At 36.5% G+C, this 11,963-nt stretch overlaps 2 protein-coding genes across 2 annotated transcripts in view; both read left to right on the top strand.

The window, feature by feature from the left end:
• Positions 1 to 11,963, top strand: part of LOC141823840 (uncharacterized) — a 100,248-nt gene that overhangs the window by 28,348 nt on the left and 59,937 nt on the right. The gene's annotated exons all lie outside the window — the stretch shown is intronic.
• LOC141823839 (uncharacterized) lies at positions 4,305 to 7,484 on the top strand. Its single transcript, XM_074711056.1, is given in 7 exon segments — positions 4,305 to 4,814; positions 4,816 to 4,917; positions 4,919 to 5,524; positions 5,604 to 6,089; positions 6,091 to 7,003; positions 7,006 to 7,034; positions 7,398 to 7,484. Coding segments are annotated over 7 exon segments (2,517 nt in total). The 5' UTR covers positions 4,305 to 4,520.

Below are 11,963 nucleotides of genomic sequence, written 5' to 3'. Positions count from 1 at the left end.
GCCGGACCAGTCAGCATGCAGGGGAAGAGAGGGGGGTGCAACCGCCGGAGAGGGCCTCCACACCGAGGAAGGAGAGAGGATCAACCACCGGAAGGCCCTGAAACATCACAGGAGAACAGAGGTCATCCTGGCGCCGGGGAGTCCCCGGACGGCCACTCCGACGCTCAAGTCAGCCCAGTCAGGAGGAAGAAGAAGTACAGTAAAATAAAAATACTGTAATGAAATGCTCAGCCCAAAAAAGATAAGAAGAGTGAGAGAGAGAGAGAAGAAGAGAGAGCCCCGAGCCCCCCTCCCCCCTCCCCCCCTTTTATACCTCAGGAGCTCCCCCCTTTCCTGTCATGATCGGAGAGGAGTTCCTTTTGTTGAAGGCTTGACCCTGCCTCGAGAAGACCACCTCCATTAATGCTAGTTGCTCCTTTGCGCCGACCTGAGGTTTCCTCCTCCACGTGAATGCCGCCGGCCTTAGGTTTCCTCCTCCATGCGAACGCCGCCGGCCTGAGTCTTCTCCTCTGCGCGAATGCTGCTGGCAGAGCCTCTCCCAAGCTCCTTGTTTCTCCCGATCACGGGCAGCGGCGCATGGCTGCGGTGCCCAGACGGCGGTGGCTAGCTGTGGTGGCTGACAATGGTGGCTGGCTGTGGTGGTTGGTGGTGGAGGCTGACCGAGAAAGATTGACGTTTTCTCCTTTTTTGTTGTTTGTTGTTGTCGAGACGGATTATGGTTCAACTAGCAGATTGTTTGTCGACATGGAGTTATTGCTGGATTGGTTGCCGGAGCGGAGCCGCCACTGCATCAATATCAGAGTTGCCATCGGATTGGATTAGGGTTTTATCATCAGAAATTATCTCCGATCATTGGATAGATTATCCGACCATTGCCGCTGAATCCTCAGTTGTCAGACGATCATCCGCCATCTTCTCCGAAACTTGTGAAGCTTTCAGAAAATGCTTCATCAATGTCGGAAATGTTTCAACCATTTGTCCTAAATCAACGATTAAATGTTGACCACCGAAAACTATATTGGGAATACGATTGCCGGTGATAGTTAGAAACTCTGAAAAATGATCGCGACAAACGTTGTTGCGTATTTTCCGGAATTAGATTTCTCTCATATTGATCGTTATCGATCATCGACTAGTATCGAAGACGATGATGCTACTCGTGGCTTCGGAAGCCGTCTAGACGAGACCTTGACGTGGATCACCAATAGAGATAAAATTTTGACAAGGACCGCTCAATTGATGCCAACTTTGCTCAACGTCATCAATAAGGTACGCATAAAATATTTACTATTCTGTAAAAATTTTAATTTCCAATCATGCCTTGTGCATTGTTATTTCTACATGTGTTGCATGTGTTTTATTAATAATTAAGTATAATTATTTATTTTCTTCCGCTGTGCACATTTGCGAAGTATGTAAATACACGTATTGTATCGAGATGATTCCAACAGAAGTCCCAAAAGCATGGAGGCTTCTGTTGGAAAATTAGTTTCCATAATCAATATATTTAAAAGGGAAAGGATGACTATTTCACAAAATAAACCGTCGTATATCAATTTCTCAAGTGAATGAGAAATTAATATCTAATGAATGGTTGATTGGACAAGACTAAATTGGTGCATGTTGTAAGTACAGTGAGCAAGTTTCTTTCAAATCCTGGTAGAAAACATTGGGATGTAGTTAAATGGATTTTTAGATACTTGAGAAATACTGTAGACAATGATATCATGTTCAATAGACAATAGAGTGATCTTTCAGTTGGGATATGTAAATATAAACTATGCAGGAGATTTGAATGATAGAAGGTCTACCATAAGATATGTGTTCACTCTTGTGAGAGAACCCATTTGTTGAAAGTCCATGGTACAACTTATATAGTTGCATTATCCACTACTGAGTTGGAGTACATGACAATAGTTGAAGCCGCTAAGGAAGCATTATGACTTAAAGGGTTGGTCAAAGAACTGAGTGTTCAAAAAGGTGGAGTTCAGTTGTATTATGATAGTTATAGTGATATTTATTTGATAAAAAATCAAGTGTATCATGCGAGAACCAAACATATAGATATAAGATTTCATAAGATCATGAAGCTGATTTCTTCTGGTGAAATATTACTTGAGAAAATCCACACTTTTGAAAATATAGCATATATATTGACAAAGCCTATTACTACTTTAAACTTGATCAATTTCTCTAGTTGCTAGATGGGATGCACCTCAACTCAATGTCTCTGGTGAAGTTCTCAGAGTGTATTTTTCTCCTAAGGGGTGGATATTCGCCAGGGGTGGATATTCACCAAGGTGGAGATTATTAGAGTATGTGGCTCATATCTAGTTAAGAAAGAGACGCTGGTTAGTTGAGGATGCGAATGTTATAGAGATATTTGCGACTTAAATATTTCTATATGTCTAGGGTTATATAAATATAGAAGATGCAATCCTAATTAATTATCTAGTGAAAAATTTTCCCTCACTCCCATAGATGTAGGCACATCACCGAACCATGTAAATCTCTGTGTTATTATCTCTCATTTTTCTTTTCAATTATTTCATAGTTTTGTTATAATTGCCGCACTATTTCAACAATCCAACTATTATCATGCAACAAAAGCTCATTTTTGCTTTTCACATCAACAATCAATTGATAATTTACTATCAGTTGATCGCTAGTTGACTCAGTCACAAATTGAACTATTTTATTCATTGGCTCTTTGACCCTAATTGATTGATGTCTATCGTTAGTTGACAACTCAAATCACAAACCCTAAAAGCTTTAGGGTATTGAATTTCTCAAACCACCAATTAATTGAACTTTGATACAGTTTAATAGTAACCTTGCTTATGACCACCACTAAGGTTAAGTCTACCTATTTAAGTTCTACTCTCATCCCCAATGCTACAAGTCACTCAACACATAATTCATTAGTTTTACTTGTAATTTAACTTAGTCCCTCAGTGCGCATGAGCCCTCGAATTCTTCACCATTTCTCTTCTTTTGAATCTCATCCCTACTAATCTCAATCTCCTCGTCCTACAATTCTTAATTTGCCTCATGCAACTTTCTCCAAACCTATGGATCTTGAGCCATATTATCACTCTAGGTCCATTAGATTTTCCATATTATCACTCAGTCTATGTCATATTATCACTCTAGGTCTATTAGATATCCCATATCATTCTTCTTCGTTCCTTTTAGACTTCTAAACCATTGAGCGTATTATCTCAATCATGCCAAGCCAATATTAATTCACCATTGAGCATGACACCTTAACTAGGAGTGAGCAAAAGTCGATGAAACTGAATAAATCGACTCAATCGATCAAATTTAAAATTCAATTTGATTATTTCATAATTTTATTTTTTTAAAAAATTGATTATTTGAGTTAATTCAGTTTGATTTTAATTTTAAAATCTTTAAATTGAATAAATTAAAATAAAAAATAATCAATAAATTTCTAAATAAATAAACTTATAAATCCTTTACTAATTGATAAATCTCTCATAATATTTAAAAAATTTAATTAATTTAATTTTTGACTGAATTAATCAATATTTTATTGATTTAATTTATTTAATTTTTATTTAAAAATTCAATCAATTTGATTTATTTAAAAAAATTAATTTATTAAATTTTAATTGAATATTTAACGTTAATCTTAACGTCTCTGGTGACATAGATCAGATCCCACTCCCACCTCAACACTCCTCACTGCAGCCTGCCCTATTCTCTGATGGTTTGGACCTGGGGACACAACTTCAACAAAGACAAGCTTAACCCATCGCTTCACTTTCCACTCCGCCCAACTTTCCGGAGAGGTAAACAACAAAAAAACACAATCTATTCCCTCCCTCCCGCGCAAGTCGCAACACAGATGATCTTTCCGCACCCAGGAGTGAACACGTTGTAAAAATGAAAGCCTTCAAATCCACTAGGACACGGAGATGACACCTCTAAATATCATTTGTAGTCGCGCTGAGACACGTGCCCCTGTCCCGGTCGCTTCCTCTTCCGTGTCCGGACCCGCGCGTCATTTTATTCAACCAATCTTCCAAAATGCGATTCAAATTTTGGCCAATTGCCAGTCAGACAGGTCGCAGCCTAATCTGTCTCGCGGCGCACCGGAACGATTCCTCCTCGACAAATCCACCGTCGATTCAGAAACCTCCGAAGTGTAAATCGAGCCCCCTCACCAGATCCCCAAACCCTCACCGTCTGATCTCCATCAGACGGCCTCTGTGTCTCGGCGCACGTCAATAAAAGAAGCACGCCCATCCCGCGAAGCAAACCCTAGCCTGCCTCCGCCGACGACCTGAAACGCTTGTAACTGCCGATACGAGACTTGGCAGTGTGCCCGGTTTTGGGGGCCTTGATTTTGGGAGGGAAGTCAAAAAGTCGCCGCTCGTATCGCGATTCGTATAAAATCTCTGGGATATCGAGTGAAAGAAACCCTGAATCTCGTAGCCATGTCAACTTGAAAGGGCGATCTTGTTAGACGATGAAGGCGTTTCGCGCCGGTTCGGATGATGGTAATGATGGAGCGGCGCACGAGGCCGGAGATCCATAGGGCTGCACCGAGGAAGTTGTACGGGGCGGCGGAGGCAGAGATCGGGTCTCGGGTGTTTCCCCTGCCGGTTCCGCCGGTACCGTCCATGCCCTCGGTGGGGACCCGTCGATCGACGAGGGTGTTCGTTCCCAAAATATCCTCTGGAGTGGCGGATGCCAATGCCAACGGAGGCAGGGGCTCCAGGGTCCTCCGATCTGGGAAGCGGCTTGCGGTTAAAAAGAACACGGATGGGTGGCAGGAGGATTTTGGCGGCCGGCGGAACGCCCTTGCTCCTTTGGGGGAAGGAGGAAGAGGGGGACAGGAACCACCTTGGATTTTCTGCTGCTTGCGTGGAGCAGGAAGCACAGATGACTGAATGCTGGTGTTGTTGAGAGTGTGCCACAGAAGTTAGATGGTCCAGAGGAGAATCTTGAATCTTCGCAAGACAAAAAGTTTGCAGTTGTTTATGAGCGTAAGAGGCAGAGGCAACACTCAGATAGTGCGGCATCATCATCTTCTTCTGTGGCTGATGCGACTTCTTTTATGAATAGAAGGTTTGGAATTGTGTATGTGCCTAAACGACACGGGAAGAAACCAAAGGTGGCGCCTTTGCCGCAAACAATCGAGCAAAATGCAGCAATTTTTGGCGTGGATTTTGGGCTGGCGGCAAGGCAACCAGTGATTTTGAAAAGGGGGTTTAGAATGTCAACGCTGGCAGAGAATTTTGCAAAGAAGGTTGGCATTAGAGAAAACAGTTTGTGCACTGGCATCACTGATCCTGTGGTGCTCTTGCTTATTGCTAAATCCTCTCATCCTAATTGTTCACATTTGATTTCGAGACTCATCATCTGTATACTTAAATGGATGAGGGGAACTATTGCACCACTCGTGGAACTTGTTGCCTTCATATTCTCTGGGTCATTTGCTCGTATTTTCTCTGAACAAGGAGTACACATATTACCTCTCAAGTGGCAAAGTGATGTAGGTTTTACCCTAAACTTTCACTTTTCTTATATTGTATGCTCTTAAATGTTCTAATCGTTACTTTCTTCCCTTTCAGAATGTTGTCTTCACAACTCCCCGGTTTTTTGGTGGGCTTTGTAGGATATATGATATTAGACAATCTATACCAATAATCTGGCTTGATTATTTGGCACTAGCCTCCTTTTTTAGGAGTTTGCATGTCAGTATGCTTCTACGTTCTCTTTATTCACCTCACTTCATTGTGAGATATTTAAAGTGCTCCCATCTTATCCCTTCTGTGGCTGCCATTTGTCAAGGAAATGATTCTTTTGCTCATGCGAAAGAAGATTCTTTGGGAATTGTATTCTCTGGGCCTAGTGTTATGCAGAGTCCTGAGAAAAATGTTAATCATGATGCTTATACAACAGGCTCACAAAATGCAATTACATTGTCTGGTTTCAGTAAGCATAGCAAGAAGAGAAGCTTCTCTAGGAATCTTAGAAGTCAAAACTTGGCTTTAATGAGAATGCATGCTCACCCACAAATTTCAAGGCAGTCCAAGTTGAATGACAGTGGTGCTACCTTATGAAGGGAAACAGAATGTCCTCCAGGCAGTCGTGGTTAAACCTGTCTCTGTTGAAACACATGATCATCATGTTGACTCACTCAGTTTCATAGATGAGAGTGATGTCTCAACTCCACCCAGTGTTCAAAAACAGAGGAAATCTGCCAAGAAGAGCCCACTTCTGCAGAATAAGGAACTGAAATATGCTTTAGCAGAGGTGAAGCAGAACATAGACTCTGTGCATTGCCGTGCAAATGTCCTAGTCACTGATGTTGACAGGTGTTGGAGAGAAGAAGGTTTTGAGGTCATGTTGGAGATGTTAGGCTCTCAGGAATGGGCTATAGCAGTTAAGTTTCAGGGTGAAGCAATGTATCTTCACAAATCTTTGGACATGAGGCCATGTGTTGTTAATCGGTTCACTCATGCTTATATGTGGGCTGGAGATTATAGGTGGAAGCTTGAATTTTTGGACAGGTGGGATTGGCTTGTATTCAAGGAATTGCAAATGGAGTGTTGTGAGCGTAACCTTCAAGAGTCTTCGTCTAGGATGATTCTGGTGCCTGTGTTCAAGGAGGTCTCTGTCTATGAGGAAGGTTCCGATGCAAATTTTTCACGACCTGATACGTATATCAAAATGGAGGATGATGAAGTACAATGAGCTATATTAAGCAAAATAGCAAGGTATGATATGGATTCCAGCGATGAGCAGTGGTTGACCAAGCATAATTCAAGTATTCAACATACAGATGTTGGTTTAGCTAATGACATTTCAGTAGATGAATTTGAGAAATTATTTTATGCAATGGAGAAGGATTCATACAGAAATGTGGATGATGTATTTGATAAAGAAAAGGCACTAAATCATTATCAGCATTTTGGAAAGAGGGAGATGTTGCTTTCTATTTATGATTATTGGAGAAGAAAGAGAAGCAAAAACATGCTGCTTTGGTTAGAGAATTTCAGGTATTTTTCTATTCTTACCTTTTGGCATTTTTTGTCTCTCTTTTGATAATGTAAAATATGTCAAAGAAATAGGATAAAATTGTTGGTCCTACTGTTTCTGGACCAAGATGTAAATTTATGTATGTGGTAAACCTTCTGGTCTGTGATCACACCTGTATGGTGTTGGTATCTTGTCATGCTGATTTGCTGGTTTGGCATGATCACATGGTATCATGAGTTATTCTTTTTTTCTGTTACTTAATGTTATCAAAATTTAAGTAGCAAACAATAGTATGAACCAAACAGTTAAACACGTCTAAATTGAGCATAATTTCAAAAAGATTATGTTATTGACTGGTTAAATGTTGGTCTATTGTGAACCAGCCACCCTTCATCTTCATCCTACATGGGCCCACTAGCAATATGAAGGCCAATAACTTTAAGATTCATTGTCCATTTTCATGTATCTGATTAAGGATTCTTTAATAAGATATTGCCCGTCACTTCAACCAATATTTACTTTATAAATTATAATTGTTAAAATTGGCTAATACTGATTTGTCATTTGAGTTCGATTGGTATTCACAAAGGCTGATCTTACCTTTCTCAGTAAGTTCACAGAAAAGTAGAGATTCAAAGGAATTGTCTAGAAATGAGGGACTCTACCAAAATATAGATTAAGTTGATTGAAAACTTATGAAATTATGAATGAGAAGCATGGAATATTTTGAATTTTTATCAAACTAAATTGAATTTTGCATGTTGCTAATTCTTTCCAGATAGTAGCTTTGAATATTAACAAAGGCATATAGATAGCTCGAATCTCTCACCTTATGTCCAGCAGATTTGTTGGGAGATCAACATAATAATAATCTTGTTATTGTAGACTTCTCTCATTTTTTAGAAAATAAAATCTGAAAGTGAAAGGATAAATAAAATAAACTTTTTTTTACACATTCAAAATTCTTTAGAGATCAATGGCATGACAAGTATTTATCCCTTCTTTGAATTCTGAATTATTTTATTTTGATTTTTAGAAATTGTAGACTGAAAATAGAAAATTTTTAGTCACCAAACAAGGCCTAAGTTGAGAGTTATATTGCCTCATGCAATATATATTGCCTCAAAATTTCAATTAAAGACTCCTTGTCCTTTATAACTTTGACATGTGATCTACCGCTATGTACATGAAGTTGCTTTTCCTCTTTTTTATTCTATTAAGAATTACTACCTCAAAATTCCTTTCTTAATTAAACCAATATTGAATTTTAAATAATAATCAATTTTAATAATTAACATATTGATATCTAATATTATTTAATAATTTTATATAAATATATATGATAGCATTTATTAATACATTTTTAACTATTGATTTTATATTGATAAATCTAATTTATTATCTACAATTAATCTAAAAGATGTATATTTAGTTTAATAATTTAATGTTATTTATATCTTTTGAATGTAATTTGATTAAATTATAAAAATAATAATATGATATCATTAAAAACTCTTAGTAACAAAAATATGTAATCATAAATAATATGAAAATTGTAATTAATTAACTTTTGTATTGTGTAATTTTGTTATTTCATACTCTTTTGCTTTAAAACTTACAAAGTGGATGATTGAGGTATTCTGTACTAGAATTAATCATGGGAAATTCTTTCATAATATAAATTCATATTGCATGGTCAATAAATTGGCTGAATCCCATCTAATTAATATAGAAATAAAATAGCTAGTATGACTAATCATGCTGTCATATTTTATATCAAATATTTTAAAATTTTCTATTGATTTTAATTTCTCTTTTCTTGTGCTCTTACTATTCGATCCATAGAAATTATCTTGATACCATTACTAATTAGATAGGCATTGTTAATGCAATTATGTCTTATTTATCTTGCATACTATGAGGCTTTAATTTGCGACACAAGGATGAGAGATTTACATTTTACCGTTGAGCTAACTAATATATTGCTCAAACACATTTTTCAAACACCACATATCGTTCAATCATATTGCTTAAACATTAAAACTTTAAATCATGCTTAATCTTGACTAGAGGCTAATTATATTAACAATAAATATCTTAAGAATAATCCTAGAAAAATCTACAATTGGTTTAAATTCCTTAAACATGATAATAGGGAGCCAAAGAGAGACAAAGCGAGCCAAAGAGTGAACTCTACTAAGAAAGGTTTAGGATACAAGGAATTCAAAAATGAGGACATATCATTGGGGCAATCCAAGACAAAGGAAATATATAAGAAATGAATTCTTTACGAATACATATTAAATTCGGTTTAGCCTAACGTATTTTAGGTGCTCAAATCATTAAATTCTTAGGAGTTAACCATATTGACTTTAATTCAATATTTATTCAGTATGGATGACTTCATATTTTGCTTTATTAGAATTGCATTATCACATAGTAAAGTTAGGAATATGTTGTTTTCATCTCATAGAAAACATAGGAATGATCTTGATATTTTTATTAAGAAACATAAATATCAAGTGGAATGATCTTGATATTTGGTATTGAGCAGTGTTTTAAATAGTGGTTGAGGTGGCTGCCTAGGTGGGAGGCGGGCATCAACCGCACCGCCTTAACCGCACCACCTTAACCGCAATACCTTTGTCTTAGGTGGTCAAAGATGAGGCGAGGTTGATGAGATAGTCAAAGTCAACAAATTTAAAAAATCCTAGATATGTTAATACACACTCTTTTCCAAAACATAAATAACTCCAGCAACCCACCAAGTCACTCACAATCCATCTCTTTTCGCTTGGAACCTTCCCCATCGCCATCGCTGCTTGCTGCTGCCATCGAGCTCAGTTTGAGACTTACTTGGAGAATGGTGGCGGAGGTCTCGGGAGCGGATGATGTGCTAAAATCAAGGAGACATACAAGGAACATCCTCATTAAAGAACTTGATGAGACATACAATCTCGAATTGACTACATATGTAACAAACTGGGTATATATGATTTATATCTCCAACTTGAGCGGGAGTGTTAGAATATTTAGGGATATTAGCCTATAAAACAATATATATTTTTTATAGAATAGTTCTTCTAGAATAGGTCCCTAAATTGGTATATAAATAGGACCTTATTTTTTGTAATAAAACAAGATTTCTTGTAATAAAAGTATTTACTATTATCATTATATCCTCATAGATATCCTTAATTATTTCAATATATACGTTAACTTATTTTTTTATAATTCTCCACATAATATCTCTTAGGATTTTGTCATAAGCTTTTTCTATATATCAAAAAGTTTATTATCAAAAAATGTCAACAATTGAATGGAACATGTCATCAATCGAATAGATCTAATCTAATCAATTGTTTAGCCACAAAAGAAACATGTCATTTATTGGTTGATTACCACCTTATGCTAAATGCCTAATTGACTTCATGAAAGGCTACCTGTAATCGGCTCGATTAGATCATCTGACTATCCTAATGGTCAAGTTTTTGCCCAAGTTAAGAACTACCTCTCCTAAGTACAAGTCTCTCATCTCTCAACTTAAGAGTTTTAACTTACAAGTCCAATTCGCCCATGAGGTCATCTCTCATCAATTTTCTCACCCCTCGGATGTAGCAAGACCTCAACTCACTCCACGTGCCATCCTTTTCTCTTCAGCAACGTAATTGGCATCCTCCAACTAAGCTACACCACAATGTTCCTTGTCCTACAATCCCTTGGATGTTGCACACTATCCTCTGATCTCTAATGAATCTCGAGCCATCAAACCAATCTTCAACCTTAATCATACAATATCATTTCACCATGTAGATTTCAACCAAGTTTCTATGCTTCATACAATATCATTTACAAAACCAATCCTAGCTTAAGCTCTTTAGTCGAATATCAAACTTATGTTTCATCACTAAGGACACAATTGTGCTAACAATTTTATGATTTTTGATGTTTAGCAATACATTTAAATTAGGTAAAACTATAAATAAAATTGGGATCTCAATTAGACTCCACTTACTCCTAAACTCCACTTAGAGGTAGGAAATTTCCAAAAGGAGAATAATATTTGTAGCATAAACTTTTTTACACTAAACACAATCAAAATGAGTGTGAGTTTCATTACTCGATTTTCTGCACAAATCCAATAGTAAGATACCCACTTGATCCTAGTCAACTAGTTTATCTAACACAACCTATTGAAATCCAAACCATGCTACTTTGCGAAATTTGATAACCTAGAAAAATTATGAGATTTTGTGGGTTTGTTTCATGTATATCTATTATAGAAAAATCATTTTTATGAATATTCAACATAATTGTCAAATTTGATACAACCATAAAAATAGCAAAAGCTTCAAAAAGGTATTAAATTTCAAGTTTTTGTTTTGAAATTTAAATTTTGAAAACAATAATGTTATGTTATGTGTTCAAATATAATTGTTCTTACAAAATTAAATTTTCAACTATAATCTTTGAGCCAAATGTACACTATAGTTGATTAATAAATAGTATCTTAAAAATACATCAACCAACCTAACATGTCGATTGTTATTTATGTTTCTCAATACTTGTATTGTAAATGGTGATAGACAATAGCGGGGCGGTCAGTGATGGATGCTTAGGCACTTGAATTTTTTAAAATTATTTTTATACATAATATTATAAATAGTCATCATTCTTTATGTAATATATGTAATTAAATGATGTTTTTGCATAAATAAGTTTCATACAATACAATACAATTTATATAAGGTACAAATAAATATATAAATGCAACTAATATGACAATTAATAAAGATTCATCACCATATTAATATTTAAAAAGTAATATCATTACTTTTACCAAAAACTTAAGTTTAAAATTCAAAGTTTCAATCCTATATGACAATAAGCCAACAACGATTAGACTAGATATTGTTAGTGAGAGCCCTAGAGCCAATCATTTGATGATT

Source organism: Curcuma longa, chromosome 3 (assembly GCF_044706935.1).
Source record: "Curcuma longa cultivar G26 ecotype Majalengka, Jawa Barat chromosome 3, ITB_CL_G26_1.1, whole genome shotgun sequence".
NCBI lineage: Eukaryota > Viridiplantae > Streptophyta > Magnoliopsida > Zingiberales > Zingiberaceae > Curcuma > Curcuma longa.
This window is presented reverse-complemented; position numbering and strand designations above follow the sequence as displayed.